The 24,564-nt window shown below is 38.8% G+C and overlaps 3 protein-coding genes and 1 pseudogene across 3 annotated transcripts; 1 reads left to right on the forward strand and 3 right to left on the reverse strand.

Moving 5' to 3' along the window:
- Positions 1-1,317: 1,317 nt before the first annotated feature.
- LOC113746531 (uncharacterized) lies at positions 1,318-7,323 on the reverse strand. The gene is made up of 5 exons (XM_027282548.1): positions 6,863-7,323; positions 4,448-4,518; positions 3,985-4,394; positions 3,142-3,286; positions 1,318-1,692 (listed from the first exon to the last, which is right to left on the reverse strand). The coding sequence occupies exons 1-5, from the start codon at positions 7,269-7,271 to the stop codon at positions 1,372-1,374; spliced, it is 1,356 nt and encodes a 451-aa protein (XP_027138349.1). The 5' UTR covers positions 7,272-7,323; the 3' UTR covers positions 1,318-1,371.
- LOC104939228 (histone H2B 1/2) lies at positions 3,966-4,391 on the reverse strand. The gene has a single exon (XM_010755733.3). The coding sequence runs from the start codon at positions 4,350-4,352 to the stop codon at positions 3,981-3,983; it is 372 nt and encodes a 123-aa protein (XP_010754035.3). The 5' UTR covers positions 4,353-4,391; the 3' UTR covers positions 3,966-3,980.
- A 314-nt stretch (positions 7,324-7,637) lies between the features above and the next one.
- On the forward strand, positions 7,638-8,070 carry LOC113746579 (histone H2A, sperm-like; annotated as a pseudogene).
- Positions 8,071-10,996: 2,926 nt separating this feature from the next.
- On the reverse strand, positions 10,997-17,496 carry LOC113746575 (CD209 antigen-like). Its single transcript, XM_027282779.1, has 7 exons — positions 17,476-17,496; positions 15,452-15,692; positions 14,975-15,070; positions 14,421-14,888; positions 13,274-13,404; positions 13,041-13,141; positions 10,997-12,871 (listed from the first exon to the last, which is right to left on the reverse strand). Exons 2-7 carry the CDS (start codon positions 15,624-15,626, stop codon positions 12,727-12,729), a joined length of 1,116 nt encoding a protein of 371 aa, XP_027138580.1. The 5' UTR covers positions 15,627-15,692; positions 17,476-17,496; the 3' UTR covers positions 10,997-12,726.
- Positions 17,497-24,564: the final 7,068 nt, after the last annotated feature.

The following is a 24,564-nucleotide window of genomic DNA, read 5'->3' on the forward strand; positions in this document are numbered from 1 at the left end:
GGCTGATGTTATATCACAGAGCTGCGTCACTCTAAAGAACCGTCCAATAGCAGAAGCTTCTTTTTTACAACCATTCAAACGACAGCACACACACGCATGTTACTGCATTAGTGAGACACATTAGACTACAAAGCATCTGAGTTGAAACCTGCATCTTCACTTCATCCCTTAATGACTTATAAAATAAGTTATAAAGTAATACACCTACTTTAATAACTTACGCATATTATATTGTTGTCGCCGCAGGATAGATCCAGTTTATATTTGGTGCTCGTGCTTAGTACTGTAAGGCGTTATGATTTCTCTGGACCTTGAGCCCAAAGTTACATAGCGTGAGAACAGGCTAATGGGCATATAGATTGAAAACTGTGTCGGGGAAGCTTCTCAGTGGCGCATAAAGCCAAAACAATTAAATTAGGGGCCTGAAAAATACACTGATTTCTTCTTCTATATGATTAGAGAAAGTGCACTAGAGACTACATGATGGAAGTTCTGATGGTTGAAACAAGTGAACAGACTGGGGTTGTAATATTTTACAGCTACTTCTTTCTCAGTGGAAGTCTTCATGGGAAAAGTATGCCAAATGTGCATCACATGATGGACACCATTGCTGTCATTACACATCCAGTTTCAGATTGGCTTCAGTCGGATACAAATGACAGGAGCTTCCCACGGCATTTTCTGGTTTCTTTACCTTATAAAACGTGCGTGTTTTGCTGTATTTGGACTCTTGTTGCCCTTTTTGCCTATGGTGTGCCGTTGTAAAGCTCTCGCCTGAAAATAACAGCAACCTTGTCACTTTAGCTAAAAACGTGTTTAAAAAAACTGGTTAATTTTTGAGTCACTTCTTTGCACATTTAGAAAATATTTGTGAACTGAGTATTTTAAATATTAAATCCAAATGTAAATATAAATCTAAGTTAAATATAAACATTTAGATTATCAGATAATCCATGTCCAAGAGTCCATCCTGGATAGATGGGTTTTATTTGCCACTAAACATGCTGACCTCCTCGAGCTTTTTCATCCGAAACATTTAGCTTTAACTTCAGATTTAAATATCTCTAAATTCAAATATTGTTTTAAATGTGCAAAAAAGTGACTCAAATTCAAGCCACCTTTTTTAAAATACTGTTTTTAGCTAAATGTGACAAAATGTTGCTGTTATTTTTAGAGCGAGACGCTCTACAAATGGCACCCCATATTCGCCTGTAAATTTGTAGAATGTCAAGTCTCGTAAGAAAGTAAACACAGAACTTAAGACTTCGTACAAGTTTAGGTGTAGACGTTTTAAGAAGCAAACTCTTTAAAGTAATAAGTGAGCGGCCCTTAAAAGGACCTTTGGTTTTAATATTGAAGAGAATCATGAGTTTAACCGCCGAAGCCGTACAGAGTGCGACCCTGCCTCTTCAGAGCATACACCACATCCATGGCGGTCACGGTCTTTCTCTTGGCGTGCTCGGTGTAGGTGACGGCATCACGGATGACGTTCTCCAGGAAAACCTTCAACACACCGCGAGTCTCCTCGTAGATCAGACCGGAGATACGCTTGACTCCACCACGGCGAGCCAGACGGCGGATAGCGGGCTTGGTGATTCCCTGGATGTTATCACGGAGAACTTTACGGTGACGCTTGGCGCCTCCTTTACCGAGTCCTTTTCCTCCCTTTCCTCTGCCACTCATTTTTACTGTTCAGATGGTTACTGTACAATAATAACTGTCTGCAGTATCCCCAGATATTTACAGCTTGTCTGAGGACGTAACAGAAAACAGAGGCGGCCTAGTGTTCCTCTTTTTTAAAGGTTGAAGCATTGGCGCCACCTATTGAGCAAAAGCATGGATCACAAATAACATGTCTCCTGTAAGTCTTTTCATTTAAGCACATAGTCAGGTCAGAGTCAGCTGGTAGAAAGTGTTAAATGAATTAACCTCCTATAGCCCACCTGAAAAAATCTCATTCAGTGTGAGGAGGAACCCAGAGAAATATGAAAACATATTGGGCTATATTGTTTGTAAAATTATACATATAAAAATATCTTTAGGAGAGTCGGGTCATATAAAGCAGTAGAGATTAATTAATGATTCAGTTCATTAGTTCTGATTACATACCTCACTAATATGCTGAATATTACAGTGACATTTTATCGACTAAACAGTTTGTTGGCGTTGTATTATAAATCATTGAGCTCCTTCTGTGGTGTATCAGGATGCTTTGTGATTGGCTGCAGCTGTGTCTCTGTCTCCCAGGTGAGTACAGGTGGCGCTTCCTGTCTGAGGTGCTGAACTGACACCAACAGAGCAGGTAGCTGCTGTCTCTGTCCAGGCTGTTGAACTCCTGTATCCTCACTGAGAGGGCATTTACATACAACAATTAACTGCTAAACTATTATGTGTTGGCACATTTAGTAATATCTGCTGAAATTTACACTGTTTATTCTAGTTATTATTTTGTAAAAGGATTGATGTTGGCCAGAAATTAGTTTGCACAGGATGAAAGTCTTGACTAGTTTCACTCGATTCTTAATGTTTAGTATTTTAAGAATATTTCTGTACATCATTTTACATTTTACTTCACTTTCTCTCTCAAGTTATTTCACTACAGGTCTCCACTGCTAATGATCAGATCAATTCATTCTTGGATTTGAATGTTAATAATTTGCCTCTCCCCTCCAATCCAAACACCCCTGTTTTAGGCATCTAAATATCCGGTATGGAAAGATGTGAAATCACTTCACTATCCTTCCAGCAACTACTGGAGACATTATCCCCATGCATAGTTTCTTTATTTAGGCACTCGTCTACACAGAGTTCCAAAATAGAAAATGTTTCATAGCATCATGTTACTTCTTGGTTCCCCTGTCGCAATTTGCCAAACATCTCTCATAGATAGGAAAGAGATCTGAACAATGAATTCATCAAGGATTATCGCAGACAACTGTACATTTGATCAGATCCACATCTATATGTCACAGACTGGGGGAATCTAGGTCTTGATTTTGGTCCACATGCATCTTCATATTCATGTAAATATCTTAAATTTCAACACAAGACCTTAATTACAACTGATCAGGGCCAGCCACTGGCATAAGTGAGCTATGCGGTTGCTTAGGGCCACAACTGCTAGGGAAGGCCACAGATTACCTTGGACTTGCTTTTCACTTTGTCCAGTGTTAAGTCCATCAACCTGCAGATTTGCAGATTCATATTTGTCGCTATCCTCCTGATGAACTCACTGCTGCATGGTGCTGCTTGTCGGTCTTTATCTCTGTGTCGTACTTTTGAGACTCTGTAGTTATGTCAACATGTGAGAACAGGTATGACAGAATCTCTCTGTTGTGCTACATTTGTGAAATAATGACAATTTTCTGGCAGCAGCACAGCGTCTCTCCATCTCCTCTGGTACTGTCTGATACTATGATTCTGAATAAAATCATTAATGTAGCCTGATTGTTCCTCAGTGCTGAAATCTTGTATAGCATATTGCACATGACAAATCTAAAGCCAAATAAAAAAGGTTAAGCCTCAAAACACCTCCCTCATGGAGATATAACTGCATATGTTAAATTGTCCTGTGTGCAAATCAGTTATCTTCACGTGTTTATTAGACAGGTCTTCTGGTTAAGACATTAATTTGGCTGCAAACATGTCAGACAAACTGTCCTTATAGTCTTCAGTGAGTGTTCACAGTACCTATAACATGTTAAGGACATTTGAAGTCATCTAAACAGTTCAGGTAAGAATTTATGCTAAGCTGACTCTCTAGTTAAACAAGTTGTGTTTTCTGGACAAAATGTTCCTGCAGGAACCAGTCTGTTTGTTTAATTTAATTGTTGTTTCCCCATTCATCAACACAATCACTTGTGAAAGAGACTGTCAGTTTAGTTCTATGAATGAGAGAACAAAACAAAAAAGCAGGAGAACACTCTTAGTTGAAGTGTTGGGTGGTCCTGAAAAGGACCTTTGTGTTGTAAACAGCGAGTTTACTTGGAGCTGGTGTACTTGGTGACGGCTTTTGTTCCCTCAGACACGGCGTGCTTGGCCAGCTCACCGGGCAGCAGGAGGCGGACAGCGGTCTGGATCTCCCTGGAGGTGATGGTAGAGCGCTTGTTGTAGTGAGCCAGACGAGAGGCCTCTCCGGCGATGCGCTCAAAGATGTCGCTCACGAAGGAGTTCATGATGCCCATAGCCTTGGAGGAGATCCCGGTGTCGGGGTGGACCTGCTTCAGGACCTTGTACACGTAGATAGCATAGCTCTCCTTCCTGGTGCGTCTCCTCTTTTTGCCGGTCTTGCTGACGCTCTTAGAAACGGCTTTCTTAGAGCCCTTCTTGGGCGCTTTTGGTGCATCCGGCATTTTTATTTCAGATGTGTTTCCTACAACTGATAACCACGGCAGCTTTGGGACGGTGCATTTATATGTGATCGATGCAAATTAGGATGTGCTGTTACCCGTACCCGCTGGTGGCGTGTGAAGAAAACGGAGAGGCGCTGGAAACGGGCATCGGGAAGGAAGGAGAGGTCTGGAGGCAAGGAAAGGGAAGATAGAGAAGAGATGAGAGTGATATTCTCGAGACGAGAAGCGAGAGCGAGGAGAGAAGAGCAGAGAGAGAGAGAGATATTTTAGATATAGATATCGAGATCTATCCTATATCTATATATATATAATTGTATTAAAATTATTAATATAAACACTGTCTCTGTTTAGGTTCCTAAACTATTTTAACAAAATGCACCAATCTTATTAATCAGATTATTGTTTCCTCCATTAAATTATTAATTTTGGAGAAATGCCATACATTATCCAAAGTGACACCTTTACATTTGTTCATCATCAGTTTGTAGAAAAAACATCAAATCCTCAAATTTGAAACCCTGAAAGAAAAATAACTAAACATCGAGGCTTTGGGTGGATTTCATTGTTCAGACTGAAGAAATACAAAGGCTGTTACAGTTTTTTTTCTCAATTGCTAAAACACAACTCTGAAACTGCTCCATTTCTTAAAACATTAAATACAAAACCCATCTTCAAGCAGTATTTACAAAACCTCTGACTCATCTTGCAAAATCAAACTTTTGCCTGTTGTGGTGATTCAAACCACCCCGAATTCTGTAGAAATGATGTAGAGCAGAGATATTGAGTTTAAAGAAGACAAAGACAAGTACTCCAGTTTCACCTGTTGCAGAAGGGAGAAACCAGCTTGACAGACTCCGCAGTCTGTTCACCATCACACCCAGTGAGTTTCTGCCGTTTACAGTTTAGGCTTGTTTTATTCATTCAACAGAGAGGGAAAGTACATTGTTTGTGACCAATATCTTTTGTCAGCTGTTGTTGCTATGCCTTTTTGTGCACAGGCAGAGTGCAATTAAAACTGATTTACTCTAGCATGATAGCAAAGTTTGATAACAGGTCCTGAGTCTTCTGTTCTGTTCTCATTCACCCCTCCCTAACTGTCTTGGAGAGTCATTACCTCGCTCTCGCTGGTAGCTGGGTGATCCCCAACCTGCACAGTATGTTCAGACCACAAGCCCTGCTTTTCTGTAACTCTTTTGCAAAGCAGTTAGTTATACTTCATAGCAGGCTGAGGCACATTCTAATGATTACTGTGTTGTATATAGCTGTCAAACATCACACATCTTTTGGCGTACACATAGTATATAAACATGTATAAAAGTATAATTAAACATCATTACAATGCATAATCCACAGTTTGCACTCAGACAACAACTGCAACTTCTGCAAAAACACTCTGCTGGTTATAACACATTCTTAAAAGCAATAGTTCAAATAATCACACGTTTAATATCTCAAAGATTTATTGGACTTCAGATAATATAATCCACAATAGTAAGATGTTCTGTGTCTGCTTTCAGTTCTAACCAAGGGGAGTCTCCTATTTCTCTGCTTATCTGCTCGTCTCTCTCTCTGTGTGTAGGCCTTGAACCTGCAACTCCTGCAAAACACTTATACTAGTTACACAACACTCAAAAGCAATATACTCTGTGTGACCTTATACTTACCCAGATCCATTTAACACACATCTATTTTAATTCAAACATTATTATACATTTCCACAGCCTCAAAACTGTTTTACCAAACCAAACACTGCAAAACATAGAAAACACACTGTTGAAAACATATAGTTCTCAGGGAGAATTACATTTTTAATCTTAAAACACAGTTCATATTTTGTCCTGGTCCAGATGGCCTACCAACTGAATTTTATCAAAACAATTTTACCAGTGCTCAAAACCAAACCCTGCTCTCAAATCATAAACAAAGCGATCAAAATGATATATACTATCAAGCAGTCAGTAAACAATATACCAAAAAAATATAAATAAAATGCTCAAAACATATAGTTCTCAGGTACATTTTTAATCTCTAAACAAATTTAATATTTTACCGTGAGTCTTTTACGGAAGCCCTAAAAGTTCACAAAAGCCCTTAAGTTCACAAATATTGTTCTAAATGTGCAAAAAAGAGACTCTCAAAAATTCAAACCAATTTTTTAAACATTGTTTTTAACTAAATGTGACAAAATGTTGCTGTTATTTTCAGAGCGAGACGCTTTACAAACAGCACACCATACATAGGTGCCTCACTAGTGTGTTTATTAAGTGTTGGACTGTGTGGTTCATATTAGCAAAAACAAGTAGAGGATTGCGATTTAGACTGTAGTGTAAAAGGGATGCTTTAACTATCTAATAATGATGCACTCGAATGAGACTATTGATCATTTCTCTTGTATAAATAAAAAAAATTAAAAAATAAAATTTGTACGACAACACAGGAGTAAGTTCTTTAGTGAGGAGTGAGGTGGCTCTTAAAAGAGCCTTTGTGTTTGAGGGATGAGCAGACAGTTTAAGCGCGCTCTCCGCGGATGCGGCGGGCCAGCTGTATGTCTTTGGGCATGATGGTGACTCTCTTGGCGTGGATGGCGCACAGGTTGGTGTCCTCGAAGAGGCCGACCAGGTAAGCCTCGCTGGCCTCCTGCAGAGCCATGACAGCGGAGCTCTGGAAGCGCAGGTCGGTCTTGAAATCCTGAGCGATTTCTCTGACCAGGCGCTGGAAGGGCAGCTTGCGGATGAGCAGCTCGGTGGATTTCTGGTAGCGACGGATCTCTCTCAGAGCCACGGTACCGGGCCTGTAACGGTGAGGCTTCTTCACGCCGCCGGTGGCCGGGGCGCTCTTACGGGCAGCCTTGGTGGCCAGCTGCTTCCTGGGGGCTTTGCCTCCGGTGGATTTACGAGCGGTCTGCTTGGTTCTTGCCATCGTTCTTTCTTTCTCTGAACAGGAGAAAAGTGTAGTAAAGAGAGGAGACACGCTGCTCTTAAACTGTGAGACCGGCTGTGAAATGGTGGACTCTGCTTCAGACCTCCGGCTCCTGATTGGTTAGGGGCTCCTGCTGGAGCTCAGCGCCGCCTTCAGGAGCGACCCACCGCCCAAATCCTCGCTGCTTATTGGCGGAAAATCAGTAGTAGAAAGAAGTCCGCAAAATCCAAAGCGCCCCCCTCTGTAGAAACCTGTTTTCTGGTTGGTTTGACAAGCCCCTCCCTCTCGCTCCCTGACAATATAACCGAGGATTGTCTGTAGTCGCCACATTTTCGTTGAGTCGTAACTCTAGAAAGTAACTTAAACATGAGTGCCGGGGAAAACCGGTGGCAAAGCCAGAGCTAAGGCAAAGACCGCTCCTCCCGTGCCGGGCTTCAGTTCCCCGTCGGCCGTGTCCAAAGGCTGCTGCGCAAAGGCAACTATGCCGAGCGTGTTGGAGCCGGTGCCCCCGCCGTCTATCTGGCGGCCGTGCTGGCGTACCTGACCGCTGAGATCCTGGAGTTGGCTGGAAACGCTGCCCGCGACAACAAGAAGACTCGTATCATCCCCCGTCACCTGCAGCTGGCTGTCCGCAACGACGAGGAGCTCAACAAACTGCTGGGCGGAGTGACCATCGCTCAGGGCGGTGTGCTGCCCAACATCCAGGCTGTTCTTCTGCCCAAGAAGACCGAGAAGCCCGCCAAGTCCAAGTAAACCTGCTCACTGCTGGAAACGAAACAAAGGCTCTTTTAAGAGCCATCACACATTTAGCGAAGAGCTTTTTTTTTCTTGTTCGACAGACTAACACTTCTCATGACACCCAGCTATGTACAGTACAATCTCACAAGCTATTATGTTCAAGTTACCTGCTTTAAAATGTCAATCTTCGTTTTTATACTACTTCTGGTTAATGAGCACTTACTGAGGTTATTGCTTGCTCTGTGGTCTCTATTGCAGAGTAAAAATGATTATTCCTTATATGTTTAGTTGCAAGAATTGGGTACACTAATACAGTAGTTTTGGGACAATGAGATGAAATGACATCAATAATGTGAATAGATGATTGTGTAGATGTAATTCAAATACACCAATTTTGGTAGCAGCAAACACACTGAGGATGGCAGAGGCTTATGGTGACATATCAGAGCTGCCTACCATGGCTTTCAGACCAGGGGTGTCAAACTCATTTTGGTCTGGGGGCTGCATACACACATACATACATACATACATACAAGCTCAAGGGGGCCGGAGCACAAAAATCACTGCAGAAATTTGAAAATATAAAAAAATATATATAGATGTGCTTAAAAACAAGTGCAATACAAAATCTTTTTTTATTTAAAGATTTTTTTCTTCAATAAAATAAAAAGTAACAACCCGAGGCTCAACGTTTCTCATATCTCACAGCAGAGCTCATAGCAGAGCAAGCAGATGACATGGAAGGCATGAGCTTGGATTATTTTAACAATATAGCTTTGAACAATAAAAAAGAAATGTAAGAAATATTCGCGGTTACATCAATGACAGAAATCAAAGCCAAGTTAGACCTCCAGTCTCCCCAAAATAATAAAAAAGCATATTTCTCCAGCTGTTGTAGTATGACCATGAGGAGACTGTTGATGTGTGGAGTGATTCTGGAGTCTCCATACTGTATAACAGTGGAGTTATTGATTATTATTTTCAATAAAAAATCATCAAAATTACGAAAAAGTGTATTTTTCCAAAACAGCTGTCGTGGTATGACCATGAGGACACTGTTGATGTGTGGAGTGATTTTGGAGTCATAATACTGTATAACAGTGGAGTTATTGATTTTTGTTTGCAGCATCTCTCTTGGAAGTAAAATTTGCAGACGCTCCGTGCGCACTCGGGCCGCTGGCTGCTCGTAGAGATCAATGTTATGCGTCCAGCTTGGAGGACGGCTTGTTTTTTACAAAAGGGGTTTTGGGTTCTTGTAGCTTGTAGTATATGCTATTACGATGTGAAAGAGGCATCATTTGTGTTTGAACGTTTCGCCTCTTACTTATTGATCGAACTTGCCGACTCTCGTAGTGGCGTTTAAGATTGTATTCCTTTAGCACAGCCACTTGCTCTTGCTGTATATATGGATGGTGTTAGGGCGATAAGTATCCAGTTAAATAATGTCCAAACGACAGTGTATGCATTTCATGCAAGCCTGAGACGAAGGAGAACCTGTGTATACTGCAGTAAACGTGACAAAAATGTCTGTGAACCTCTTAGTTGTTGATAATGTGTACCATAGTGGGTCTAGCATTACTTATTTCCTTGTATATATTTTTTTGTTGTTGTTTCTTCCAACAACACACTACACAACATTACACATAAACGCACACAAAACGATTGTATTTGTATTTACGAAGGTAATAAAAGTGTATTTTGAAAGCTTTATCTGACTTTTTCCATGGGTAAAGAGGGACACAACATTTAATATACACATTACAATACCCCCAATTTTTATACTTTAACAGTGCATGACAACAATTAAAATGTATTTTGAATGCTGCATTAAAAATTGTTATACATAATTGGACCATGACATCAAAAAGACATGGTTTAGACGTTGGCATGGTGAACTATTTTACAGTGAGCATTTTTATGTTGAATAGACATTTAAAAACATTTATGTTCAGAACTGGTTCAAAATTGGTTGAAAAGTGGAAGTTTTTTTACCGGCTATATGTAGACATTTAATGAACATTTAGACCACATTTAACCGTCTTTTGCAATACTGGCTTTCAAATGAGAAATTTTGATATGATCCACCATAACAATGTCTGCACACTAAGCAGAAACTTTTCAATACAAAATTTCCTGGTGAAATATGGTTTATATGTGAACGTTGAATAGACATCTACAAACAGCCGGTAAACATAATTTCACCTTTGAACCAATTTTTCTTTTCTTTTCACCGGTCAGCATAGACGTTTTTTAACCCTTAGATGCATAAGTGGGTCAAAAATGACCCGGTGAGGTTGTTTTCTTGCAATATCCTTGTAATGAAAATGATCATTTCATATTCTAGCTTTTCCTCAAAAAACATGTTATTGATATCATGCCATTCAATTTTTTAACTTACCTTTTATACAATTTACGAAATTGTAGTTTTTGCATTATTACCCCAAGCTTCCATAGGTGGGTCAAAAATGACCCGGATTTATTTCCTATGGAATTTCATGGGAACCTTTGATTCTGTGACTGTCAGGATATAGTCTGTGTGAAATGTGTATGCATGTCATTCATCACTACTGTGTGAAAGAGTATGTGTTATTATCATGTAATAACAAGTTAGCATACTTTAAACTTAGCTCACAGTAGCTAGCTAACTAAGCTAGCTTATATTACTGTATGTCTGTGTGTGTCATTCATGATTATTGTGTGAAAGAGTATGTTTCTTATCATCTATCATCAAATTGCCTACTTTATAGTAGCTAAAACTAGCTAACTAACCAAGCTAGCTAACATTACTGTATGTCTTGTGCATGCATGCATGTGTGTATTAATTATATAGTTGCATATTGATCAATAGGCTTGCTTGTCATTCAAAACATTCACTTCCTTTTATGTTTCCTCATCCAAAGTGTCGTGGCTGCTAGGTATACAGTTGAACACACACACACACACAAAATGGATGTTGACATTGTTCTATTTCTGTTGTGTAATTTTCTTTTCCAATTTTAAAAATGTTTTAAAAATCTTTAAAATGAAAAGTACATTCATGAAATCATTCTTATGTGGACCAAAATATAATACAAAATATAATGCAAATGATTATTCATATTCAAAATGACAAAAGTTGTATTAGAACACATTGATTCTAACATTTTTGACACACTTATGGAAGAGTGTAGGTTCAGTCACTCGTGCATCCAAAGGTTAAACGTCTTTTCAACCAATAAATGCTTGCTGGAATGTGTCCCAACTGCCATCCAGCCCAGCGCAAATGAACTTTTTGATTTTGAGAACCAGCCCAGAGAAACCTTCTCAGCAGAAAAAGACATAACTGACTATTTAAGGTCAGGGTATGATCTTGAGTTCTGAATCAGTTCCCAAACCTCAAAAAGACGTACATGAAATACAACACTCCAACTCTGTCCAGTGCACCAGTGGAACGGCTGGTCAGTTTAGGTGGATTGTTTTTTCCCCCGAAAAGGAATAGACTGTCTGATAGTGGGTTTGAGAAGCTTTTGCTGATGCAATATAACCACTGTTTTACTCCGAAAGAAAACAATGCAGATATATAATTTAACAGAGTCAGAGACTTGCATTTAATTTTATTTTTGCTTGACACAATGTGCATAGTGTTAAAAGATTGAAACCAATAAAACAAGTTTTGAAAAACATACTGTCATTTGATTCAATTTTATATGATGAAATATGCAGAAAAAATAGAATTAGTTGCTTTATAGCATATTCAGGTTGTGCATCATGTTTGTGAAAATTAACTAAGTAAAGTAATAATTAAAGTATCAAATTACTTTTGAAAATAAGTAGTCAGTAAAGTAACTGGATTACTTTCTTGGAGAAATAATCAGTAATCAGTAACTAATTAGCATTTCCAAGTAACTTGACCAACACTGCTCTGGACACATGCTATATGTCTTATAGCCAATATATTAATATATCACTGTGCCCTTACAATCAAGTTTCAATAGTACACAATATTACTACTAGACTACTTTCTTGCCATGCAACATAAGCCTGATATGGAAGGGAGAGTAATAGAGAGTCTAACTCTAGGACCCAGGCAAAGTTAATAAAAAGGGGAGTGAACCTCATGTGGACTTTTCTTCCTGCACTGAGAGAGCAGCTGAGGCCAGCCTTTGTTTGGAGTTTGATTTGTTTTTTTCTTTTGTTCTTTTTATTTATTCTTTAACTCAAAGTATTATTTAAATAGAACTGCCAGACAACTTCCTTTAATTATAATGATCATAATGTCCTTCTGTTTATTTTAGTTTTTTTTAACAAAGACACTATCAGAAGATTTTCCTCTTTTTATGCATGACTCTACGCTAGCCTCCTTGGTTGCCCAATCTAGTCTAACATTACTAATTTTCTTTCTGTTCATTTAATGTTTGATTTCTGTATTTATTTATTTCTGTATTTATTTATTTATTTATTTATTTATTTATTTATTTATTTATTTATTTATTTATTTATTTCTGTATGTACTATATAATTTACTTCCCCTAGTTTCAGCTTATTCTTAATCTTGTGCATTGGGTAACATTGGGTCAGATATAAATCATGCAGTTGTGTGCATGTCTGTGTGTGTTACACTTACAGATATGTAGCTTGCTGAGCATTATGTTAGTTCTGTCTTGGGAATTTGCGCTAAAAGTGGAAATGCGACATAGAGTATCTCCCCCTCCCCGTCTTTTATATCACTGCAGAGTTGTCAAGCTGATCTTTTTTCACAGATCCAGGATCGTGCACGATGACATGGTTCATCATTCCAGCTGTTTTCCCATGTATAGAACAATGTTTCAGCACAGTCTTCATCTGTTCCTCTATAACTGTTTGGTTCATTAGGAGCCCAGTAACTGAAACCCCAAAACAAATATCAATAAGCATTTGATAGACAGTAACTCGTGAGTTGCATTGCTTTCTGTAAAAATCTGTATTTTTTTTTTTTTATGTAGAGTGACCACAACTGGAAAGTGGTTGGTTGAAGTGCACCATGTAAACAGTAAAACTTATTTTCTTACAAACCTTGCAGTCAGCGGAGTCCCATCCACCCATTTCCATATCCCCTCTATGCCACTGTCAGTCAGTCCAAACCAAAAGCGCCTCTGGAAACGTCTTATGTATTCCTTGTTGGCAGAGAAACAGTCATCAACATAAGTACAATACAAACAGTTACATGCTGTCCTCCATTTATGTGACACAGTATTCACTCACACACAGATTCACACACATGCATGTATAAACAAATAGACACATACCTGTTCAGATTTGCTGTTGATAATTGCCAGGTCTGCACCTCTCCGCCAACAGTCCTCTCTACTTTGTTGCCAGGACTTCTCCAGAGAAGAAATGTAATAGAAGCTACCGCTGAAATACACCCATCCCAATTCTGTTTGTATCGGGCGGGAAAAAAACAACATTTACATTTACATTTAGTCATTTAGCAGACACTTTTATCCAAAGTGACTTACAGAAAAGGGAACAATCAAGGTATGGTGTGATAAGAAGCGTTAAGTGCTAGTAATGATTCTTTAAAGTGTAGATTTGTCGTGTAGTGCTAGGAGAGAAGGTACTCTCTGAAGGGTCTTCAGGAGTTTTTTAGAGGTAGAGAGGTACGTCCCTGCTCTTGTAGGAACTGGTAGTGCGTTCCACCAACGGGGAACAACAAACGAGAAGAGTTTGGATTGCCTTGAGCGAACAGGTGGCAGAGCCAGGCATCGCTCATTGGAGGAGCGCAACGGTCGTGAGGTAGCAAATGCCTGTATAAGGGCGTTCAAGGAGGTAGGTGCAGTACCAGAGACAACAACTTTGTAGGCGACAACCTTACAGCAACCATAATATCTCAAATAAAGTTCGGCACACGTCCTCAAGTTGTGCAGGGCCATGATTGGCGCGGCATCCTTCCCGCACTGCCAATCAGAGGGCCCACTCATCAGCATCACAGGCATTTAAACCGCAGCTGCCAGAGAATCCGGGCGGCTTGTTTTGTATGTTGTGTTGTTGAGCTCGCCTCGTTTGGGAGAAATTGTGATTGCAAACTTGTTCAAGCAAACTGTGGAGGTTTGCTTTGTTTTCTTCCGGGATTGGGCCAGGTTCAGTTTAGTTTAGCACTGATTACATTGAGGATATTTTTGTTCAGGGGTGCTGTTTATTGATGTGTTTTTGTTTTGTTTTTTGTTATCAATAGGTTTCAACTTAGATGATATAGGCTCTGTTTAGAGTTCTCTTTTTGTTATATTTGTTTGTTCTTTTAAACAGTACTCGCTCGCCCTTTGTTCCCTTTTGCCTCACCTCCTTTTGTTGAAACAATTTGAGCTTCATTTAATAAATACCTTTGTTTATTAACCATAACACCTTGGTTTTATGTTACTTCCTTCTACCCCTAAGTGTGGTCGTAACATTTACCTTGAAAGGTTCTCTGCAGATCATTTTTCTCTCTGACCAAGTCATCAAATCTCTTTCGGAGCAGGTCTCGTTCTTGAATCAGGTTGTTGTAGCTGGTCCGCAGCTGGTCTCGTTCTTGAATCAGGTTGTTGTAGCTGGTCCGCAACTGATCTCGTTCTTGAATCAGGTTGTTGTAGCTGGCCTGCAACTGGTCTTGTTCTTGAATCAGGTTGTTGTAGCTGGTCTGCAACTGGTCTCGTTCTTGAATCAGGTCGTTGTAGCTGGTCTGTAACTGCTCATGTTTTGTATTCAGGTAGTTGTAGCTGGTCTGTAACTGGTCTCGTTCTTTATTCAGGTCGATGTAGCTGGTCTGCAACTGGTTTCGTTCTTCATTCAGGTTGTTGTAGCTGGTCTGTAACTGGTCTCGTTCTTTAGTCAGGTTGTTGTAGCTGGTCTGTAACTGGTCTCGTTCAGAGTTGCCTTTGATGTCTGTTTGGCACAGTAACAACAAATTAAACACACACTGTTAAGCAGTATCACCTGGGGCTTTATCAGCATGCTAACAAAGTACTCACATAGGAAAACCAAAGTTATGAGTCCAATCAGAAGGAGAATACACAGCAGACCCAAACACACTGCAGCAGCTCTGCCAGAACTCTTCTCTCCAGCGCCTGAAGGTAGAAGTCAGTGTTTGTCATGTGTTCAAATAAAATAATAATACTTAATTTGATGAGTTGTTGCAAAGTTTTGTACATTTTTTACATTATTTTCCCCAGACAATCAAACCTAATGACTGATCCATTAAAGACGTTTCCTCTATCTCTATCAGTCAAAATTTTTGATTCAACTGTTTTCTGAATAAATCTCCAAAATTAATGACATTCACATCAGCCTCAAATATCCTTTGTGTTTATTGCTCATTAGCCATTTTCACATTAATGAAAATACTAATGTGAGAATATCAATGAGGGTAAGGGTTCGAATCCGACTTGTGGCCCTTTGCTGCATGACAAGTTCTTTAATTTAAAAACATCAAGACAGTACACAAGTACCTGTTTGCATGAGATCAGGAACTGAGGGTGCAGATCCAGTTCTTTTTGCCTCTGGAGTCTGGATCTTGTCTTCATTCATGTATGGATGTTCAGATTTTCTTAACTCCTTTGTAGAACTGTTGTGATCGCGCCATGTCTCCTCTACACCGACCAAGATTTCCATACGATGATCCATGATGATGTTCAAAAGTACTGCCTGAACAGTTTGCTCAATGTCTGAGTGTCTCGAGAGTGTGCTCGACTGGTCTCAAACAAAGCAAGAAACATGTTTTAACAGATGACAGCACACTAATCAGACACGTGAGTCCATTTGATAGGAAGGGCTGGACTTGTTGACTTGATTTGACAAGTTTTGCATAGGTCATTGTTTTTAGATGTGTTTCTGCTTTACTGTCTGTCTGCCTGTCTCATCCACTACAAATACTATTTTTATTATTGCCATTATTTTCTATCTATAGTCATATCTCTAGTAAAGTTTATAGTTATAGCTGTCTGTCTATCTATTTATCTTTATACCCCTGTCTTGCTTTGACTCAACCAGTCATGACAGATGGCTACCCACCAATGAGCTTGGTTCTGCTTGAGGATTCTCAGGTTTATTGCCAAGAAGGTTTTCATATACATTGTCCTGGTGCATAACAAACATTTAGTAAAAAATATAATAAAGATAAAGAAATCAACAAACATTTATATTGTTGATAAGTTTGTTTATAAGTTTTAACATGAAAAAATTGTAAAGTAAATAAAAGGTAAAAAATTGTGCATTAATGGAACACATAGATCTGATGTTAAAGTTTTTGTGGAGTTTTAGTCCTGATGGATGGCTGCCTCCTGCTTGAAGTTTCTGCCTGTTAAAGGAAGTTTTACCTTGTCACCGTCGCTCGTGGTGGGAACTGTTAGGTCTCTGTAAATAATAATATAAAGTGTATGGCCTAGACATAATCTATATGGAAATATCATGAGATAACTTATGTTATGTTTTGGCATTATGTAAATAATATAATAATAATAATAATTATGTAAAAAATATAATTCAACTGAACTGAATATCTAACCATGCCAATGCAATTGTGCAGTTATGGTAATTATGTGTTTTGCACTGTCATCTTCCAGGTTTACTGCATGTCTGTGTCTTTGTTTCTGTCTCAGTGACTTCCTTTGTTTTCTTCCCTTTAATGCCCAGTAGACTTTGAATTACTTCCCCCCTATGCTGGGTTAATGTATGGTGAAATAAATGTCAAAATACAATGGGACTGGTCTAGAAAAATTAAATCAGTTGAAAAGCAGAATTATAGCAACTTCTGTGCCTAGGAAATTAAGTTAATGCAGAAGTGACAAAAAAAATGTTTTCAAGCAGCTTCAAACTGGCTATAGAATTTCAGCAGAATATGTTTACAGCCTGGTACAAAAAATGTTTTTTTACGGTGGACAGGACTGCCATTTCTGCAAATATAAAAAAAAGCCACAACAGGAGTGAATTACTGGGGACTTTTTGTGAGAGAAGAAGATAGAGTGAGAGAGAAAGAGAGATGAGAGAAGGAAAATAATGACGAGAGCAGAAATAGACAGAGAAGATAAAAAGATGAGGGAAGAGTGAATCTGATTGGAAAGAGCAAGGAAGAAAAAAGCACCTGAGAGAGAATAGAAAAACAGAGAGAGAGAGAATTGTCATCATGTCTCACTGTCATCTAACATCTGCCTGATGCATTCACTGTCCCCGACTCACCCCTAAACACTCATACACACAATCCCTACAATCCCTACATGTGAGGTGAAATAAGAAGAAAAACGAATGAACAAGTAAATGAAAAGGTTAGTGGTTACTGTCGCTACGTACGGTACGACTGTACTTGTCAATGTGTTATAGTTATAGTATATGCTGTGTATTGTTAGCTTAAAGCGTCATTCATTTTTCTTCTTATCTCTTGTTGTGGTGATTCAAACCACCCCGAATTCTGTAGACCTGATGTAGAGCAGAGAGATATTGAGTTTAAAGAAGACAAAGACAAGTACTCCAGTTTCACCTGTTGCAAGAGGGAGAACACAGCTTTCAGTTCTTACAGACCCCGCGGTCCGTACACCATCACGCCCAGCTGAGTTCTGAGCTCTCTCTGGCTCCAGCTAGTTTTATTAAATCACACAAACGGTTACATATTTGTTATTATCTTCATACAGGGTAGTCTGCTGAGTTCAGCCGATGCCCGGGTGTGTGTGTGTGCTCTTTTCTTGGACCATCGTGTCCTTGGGTACACTCTGTGCCTAGATTCAGATGCCTTGTAACAGTTTCTAGTTGTGCTCACACACATACCTCAGGCGTGGGATTGATCAGACACAAACTGTAATCTGCAAAAACACTCTGCTGGTTATACAACATTCTTAAAAGCAATAGTTCAACATAATCACACAGTTTAATATTCTTAAATGATTATTAGGCACTTCAGATAATATAATCCACAATAGTAAGATGTTCTGTGTCTGCTTTCAGTTCTAACCAAGGGGAGTCTCCTATTTCTCTGCTTATCTGCTCGTCTCTCTCTCTGTGTGTAGGCCTTGAACCTGCAACTCCTGCAAAACACTTATACTAGTTACACAACACTCAAAAGCAATATACTCTGTGTGACCTTATACTTACCCAGATCCATTTAACACACATCTATTTTAATTCAAACATTATTATACATTTCCACTCTCTCTCTCTCTCTCTCTCTCTCTCTCTCTTTCTCTCTTTCTTGGTCTTCTTATTCTTCTATTCTCACATAAAAACCACCGACCACCGTAGTTTTTGGTCTCTAGCTAATTCCCCTGTTCGCAGTGATGGAAATGTGTTGTATCTGTAAGTAACAGAAAGGGAAAGAGGATGGCAAGTGATGTTTGCTCACAAGGGATACAAAGTTTAGGAATATGTTATTATGATAAAGGTCTTGAAAGCAGGTAATCCTATTTCTTTTCCACAATGAAAAAGAAGGATCCAACACAGAGGGGGGAAATAGATGTTTATTCAAAACAGGACCTAAAATACACTCAAAACAATTTTTAGGCCACAAGTAATAGGGTTTATGTTACAGTACTAATAAACTCAAAATTACTGCATTAATTTTCGCTGTTGGGTTTGGGCAAACAAATTGGCTTTATTAATGCTGAATGCATAAACCTGGTTACTACTACACTACTGTGTAGAGGAAGCACATTGAGTTAATTAGTGTTATTGCATGAATCGTATTACTTTCTTCACATTATGTTTATTACTTAATATTAGTTAATTTATATTAAACCTATGTAATTCAAATGGGAGGAAATATTCTATGCAATGGAACTATTTAAGTCCTGCCTTTTGGCCTAAAAAAATTGTAGTGTAGTGTATTTGGGAAATCTGGGGGCTAAAGCTGCCTGAAAGCAAGTGATGTTAACCCCAAGATATTTAAACCCTGACTGACACTGTCTCTTTGTCTTATTCTTAATGCCCAAACCCCACCAAAACATAATTCTTACTTACTTCTCTATTTTCCGGCTGTGTACGGATTTACCCGATGGATCTGAATCTGGGTCTGTGATACTGAGTCTGAGTCTGTTCTGCAGGAAGTTACGCTGACCCGCGGTCAGCTCATCTGAGTCCCGACTCCCGAAGCTATTCTAGCGGTGGAAATTAGCTTATTGTCAATAGCGTGGCATGCTGTAATGAGATTATACAGGTTAAAAAGAGAGGAGTGAATGGCACAATTTATTGTTTTAATTTGCATATGTGGCCCGCTGTTAGGCGGATGACGGTAAAGATCCGTGTTAATGGAGACTATGACCCTTGAATCCCGAGTCAGTTAGAGCATCCAGGTTAAAGATATCAAACGTAGTACGTACTACAGGCATGGAAGTAAACTCACAAACGGACATCGTAAGCTAACATCATGGAAAGACATTGTAAGAGTTACTGACCTACCAGGCTCTACCCAGAAGGTAGTTGGGGCTGTTTTCCAGGAAAGAGTGCACTGTAGTATTTGTCTGGAGAACTGGCCAGGTCATGGTGACTTTTCAACACATAAATTTATCAATTGGAGTAGGGAGTTAAGACTCTCTAGTGTTTTGAATTTGGACTGCAGCGCCAATTTTTAAACACTAAAGATCATTGTTACAAGCAAAGTTACATATTGTTCCTTTAAATCACATAAGTTTGTCCACAAGACGATAGTGATCCACCAGATCAAATTCTTTGAGATCAAAACATATATTGCTCTGGTGAGATGACGCAATGTAGAGAAAACAGAAACAACAGACACAATGCAGCAGCTCTGCAGGAACTCTTCCTCACATCTCTAGCGCCTGAAGGTAGAAGTCAGTATTTGTCATTTGTTCAGATAAAATTAAATTCAGTTTGTCCCAATAGTTGATGACTATTTGATGAATTGCAGCGAATTTAGTACATTTATGACAGTCAATTCTAATGACTTAGAAAATTTCAGTTTCAACTGGTTTCTGAATAAATCTACAAAACATTAATGAAAATAGTAATGTAAGAATATCAATGATTTGTAATTTTATTTTTCTCTATGTATGCTCTGCTCTTGTATTTTGTTTTAGATAATAAAGCTGACAAGTTCTTGTCATCTTGTTTATTACCAATTTAAAAGCATCAATGATAGCCAACCAGACTCTTTCCCTTTACTTCATGCTCTTTGACCCTCCACATTACTGTTCCTAATATCGGTTTTTATTTGAGAAAATGTTCTGTGTTCTTGTGAGAACAATGTTAAAATATTTGTATGTATTTGCAGTCAAATTCATATGACAGTATATACAGTTTACTGTGATATGTGTGTGTATACTATACCATATACTGTGTTACAGTATACACAAGTACCTGTTTGCATGAGTGCAATACCTGAGAGTTCAGGTCCAGTTCTTTTTGGCTGATCTTAAACAAAGCAAAAAACAATGTTGATCAGATTACAGTACAATAATTGCAGACGTGACTCTATTTAGTAGGAAGGGCTCATTGTTTTTAGATGTATTTCTGCTTTACTGTCTGTCTGCCTGTCTCATCTACTACAAATACTATTTTTATTATTGCCATTATTTTCTATCTATAGTCATATCTCTAGTAAAGTTTATAGTTATAGCTGTCTGTCTATCTATTTATCTTTATACCCCTGTCTTGCTTTGACTCAACCAGTCATGACAGATGGCTACCCACCAATGAGCTTGGTTCTGCTTTAGGTTTATTGCCAAGAAGGTTTTCACATACATTGTCCTGGTGCATAGCAAACATTTAGCAAAAAATATAAGAAAAAAATATAACAAATATAAATATATGTACAATATGTTTTAAAATGAAAGAAGCTGTGGACTTATATAAAATATACACAGTATTTGCCACGTAATGTCACTTAAATTCTCAGTATGCAGAATATTTTAAATGTGCAAGATATTTCACAAAATGAGGTTGTCCAAAATATGTTAAATAAAAGGTAATGGGCATGCATTAATAGAACACATAGACCCAATGTTAAAGTTTTTGTGGCATGAGGTTTTGGTCTGGATGGATCGCCTCCTGCTTGAGGTTTCTGCCTGTTAAAGGAAGTTTTTCATTGGAAAGTATCACAAGATAAATTATGTTATGATTTGACATTATATTAATTAAATAGAATTTAATTTATCGTAATTGTGTTTTGCATTTATCAATTGTCTTTATTAACCATGTGTGTCACAGCCCCTGTAGAGATCTTGCAGGGCCTGTGCTGGCCACTACTGCCTCTTTCCTCATCATGAGCTGATTGGGGGACAGGGCTTTGATTAGGCAACTCAGTGCACCTGGCCAGTGTTCTGAGGTGGTGGTTAAGACTTTTTCTCTTTCCTCAGTTCACTCTCTGGCTCCCTGACGACAGCAGCGCGTTTTTTGGTTCTGTTGGTATTATCTTTTTGTTCTGACTTTTGCACCACACAACACACTCACAGCACATTTCTCATTTACAACATCACCACATCACTGACAACTGATTACCACACTTAACATGTATTCCTTTGTTGCAAAGTTAATTCATTTATTTCATTAACCTAAATAAATTATATCCTTGGTAAATCTTTAAACTGTGTGTTTCCTCCTTTTTGACTTCCTCTGTTTTCTTCCCTTTACTGCCCTGTAGACCTTGAATTTCCTCTCTCTTACAGTACACTACAGTGATATAAACACCAAAATACAATGGGACTGGTCCAAACAGAACAAAGTTCATCTGAGTGTAATTTGGTAAGAAAACACTATGTCTAGTGTGTGAGGGTGCACTCACGGTCGTTAGGGGCATGGGATATGTGCGCTGTGGTCAGTGGTGGCGCTAGGGTGACCAGATCCCAATTCACCAGATGTGGGACAAAGACTACGTTTGTGTGGGGCAATGTGGGATACTAGACCTTTTCAAAAAAAAACTTTTTCTGTTATTTTAGAGCCAATTGCTGTGATTCCCATTCTCCAAGCTGTGGAATGACCAGATATAAAATTATTTTGATTTTGGACGATGGGAATGCCATGGTAGAGGTACCACATGAAAGCTGATGAAATTTCCTATAAGGTGATACCCAATACATTAGTAATCTAGACAGTCATAGTTGTCTTTAAAGCAAAAATGTGTACATTTTAGGCAAATTTTGGAGGTGTCTGGTCAGACATCACACCATTGTACCTCATACATGTACTGAATCAACAAAATAGAATGCCAAATTGAACTTTGAAAGAAAATATATTTACAGCAATAGCATTGGAACATTGCAAATAACATTTTCTGCACACTAGGAACACAAAACGAGGTTTATTATGTATCATGAAACTAATTACATATTATACATAGGAATTGGACAGTCAGTTATTTCAATAACCTAATCATTTGATCAGTGTGGCTTTCTTGAAGCTGTCAAACTTCCTCCTAAGGTACTCCACAACCTGAAGCAGACAACTTCTCGGTTCGAGATTTCTTGTTATCTGAGTGGCAAAATCAGACTTAATTTCGTTCAGTGACATCATTAGTCACCTTGACAGCCACTCGGTACCCATTATACTCTTTCCAGGTTTCCACTGGTTGAGTTATCCAATCAATCTCAACTCCAAGCACATCAAACAAGAAGTGTGATTCTGTCCCTACCAAATCAGTAAACACTGGTTTACCCATTCTGTAGCTTTCTGGTTTCTCTGTTTCTGAGAGTTTCACCACAATCTCCTCTTTCGCAGACTTTGTCATGCTGGGGTGTGAACTGAACAATATGAATGTTACCAGTTCTTGTGTCAAGTACCATCGGTGATTGTTTGCTTTCTTCATGACAGCTGTAGCAAGTTCAGAGTCAAACTGTTAGTACCACATGATGTCTTTGAAAAATTGAAGGTCATGAATGGGAGTGTCTGCAGCAGCTAGTGTAAAACAGTGATAGAAATTTGTTCATTCTTCACAGTGGTTTGCTTGTTGTATCCAAGCTCCTGAGAAAACATTAACATTTTCATGCAAAAAATATTGCGGGCCATCCAGCGTGCCTGAATTGCACCTGGCCTGGCCCAATGAATGCCTCTCACAAATCTGCGACCTCCCTGTAATCTGCCCTTGGACTTGCTACTTGGAGAATTTTTTCAAGACAGCAATGGCCTGCATCCTCTTCTCTTTCAGATTCCCCTCAACTGGCTTCAAAACCTTTGGCCTGTCCTTCCTCAAATCATCCCATTTTTCCTTTACTTCTTTAAACAAGGGCTTTTCAGGACTTTTCACCTTATCAAACACAGTTTCCCATGCAGCACCAACTATTACTTCCAATATATGATGGCAGCATGCAAAGTAAAACACCTTTTTCTCCAGCCTTTCTTCCAGCAGCTTTGCATCCTGTGGATGCCACTATTACTTGCTGTAGAATCAAATACCAAGATCAAAATGTCATGACATGACATGTGCTGGCCGGAATTTAAATATTAGGAAACTGGCTATGCCCTGACTGGCCAAAATAGAGGCTCATCTAGGAGGCTCATCTCAACAACTGAATGTGAATTCAGTTAAATAGCTTCAGTCCATTAATCCTGTGCACTTACTCTTTGTTGAGTCAGTAAAATTTAATGAGATACCATGGTCCATGATGTAATATCTGACCTGACACCTCCAAAATTCGCCTTAAATGTTATTTGCAATGTTCCAGTGCTATTGCTGTGAATATATTTTCTTTCAAAGTTCAATTTGGCATTATATTTTGTTGATTCAGTACATGTATAAGGGACAATGGGGAAAATTTTCCTAAAATGTACACATTTTTGCTTTAAAGACAACTATGACTGTCTAGATTACTAATGTATTGGGTATCACCTTATAGGAAATTTCGTCAGCTTTCTTGTGGTACCTCTCATAATGCTCTATGGCTAATGGTAGTTATGGTAATGGTAATGGTAACTTCATGGCCCATGAGGCAGGCATTCCCATGGTCCAAAATCAAAATATTTTTACATCTGGTCATTCCACAGCTTGGAGAATGGGAATCAATTGGCTTTAAAATAACAGAAAAAGGTTTTTTTGAACAGGTCTAGTGGGATACCAATGCATCAAGGTAGTCACACAAAACTTTACCAGACTCGCCTTGCACTGGTTTCACCCAGGGATAGATAGTTTCCCAGTCTGTATTGTAGTTGCATTTCCTCTTCTTAGCCATACTAATGCTTTCCTTCATGTCTCCATGGTAGCTTTCATTGCCAGGTAGGTGCCGTTAAAGATGATCCACATCTTTGCCAATTCTTTCATCACCCAGGAGGTGGAGGAAGCAGGAAAGCCAATATGGTTGCAGCCAGCACCACATATGCTTTGCTTCAAAATGGTGCTCCGGAAACCTTTAGTAGTAAGTTTGTAGCTAATTTTCTCACAGCTTAATTGATGAATAACAGCTTCATCACATAATTCAAACATATTTGTAAAAATGACTCTGCTCTTCTGAATAATAACAATACAAATTCAGTTTTGAATTAACAAGCTGAGCAAGGATCAGTATGTTTCAAGTTGGTTTGGAGCTAATGTGAGCACACAAAGTCAAGTGTGGTTGATTTCATGACTTTGAAACACAGACCTGGAACAGGCACTGATCACATCGATTTAAAGTGAAAGAAATGGACACAATGA

The sequence above is a fragment of the Larimichthys crocea genome, chromosome X (assembly GCF_000972845.2).
Source record: "Larimichthys crocea isolate SSNF chromosome X, L_crocea_2.0, whole genome shotgun sequence".
NCBI lineage: Eukaryota > Metazoa > Chordata > Actinopteri > Sciaenidae > Larimichthys > Larimichthys crocea.

What these genes read in the sequence shown, in the direction of transcription:
- LOC113746575 (XM_027282779.1), bottom strand. Translation starts at nt 15,626, where the DNA reads ATGGATCATCGTATGGAAATCTTGGTCGGTGTAGAGGAGACATGGCGC. An exon ending in TCCTGATCTCATGCAAACAG is followed by an intron (nt 15,071 to 15,451) that starts GTACTTGTGTAC and finishes TTCTACCTTCAG; the next exon opens with GCGCTGGAGAGAAGAGTTCT. An exon ending in CATAACTTTGGTTTTCCTAT is followed by an intron (nt 14,889 to 14,974) that starts GTGAGTACTTTG and finishes TGTGCCAAACAG; the next exon opens with ACATCAAAGGCAACTCTGAA.
- LOC104939228 (XM_010755733.3), bottom strand. Translation starts at nt 4,352, where the DNA reads ATGCCGGATGCACCAAAAGCGCCCAAGAAGGGCTCTAAGAAAGCCGTT.
- LOC113746531 (XM_027282548.1), bottom strand. Translation starts at nt 7,271, where the DNA reads ATGGCAAGAACCAAGCAGACCGCTCGTAAATCCACCGGAGGCAAAGCC. An exon ending in CATCCGCGGAGAGCGCGCTT is followed by an intron (nt 4,519 to 6,862) that starts AAACTGTCTGCT and finishes CCTTGCCTCCAG; the next exon opens with ACCTCTCCTTCCTTCCCGAT. An exon ending in ACCAAGTACACCAGCTCCAA is followed by an intron (nt 3,287 to 3,984) that starts GTAAACTCGCTG and finishes ACATAACTACAG; the next exon opens with AGTCTCAAAAGTACGACACA.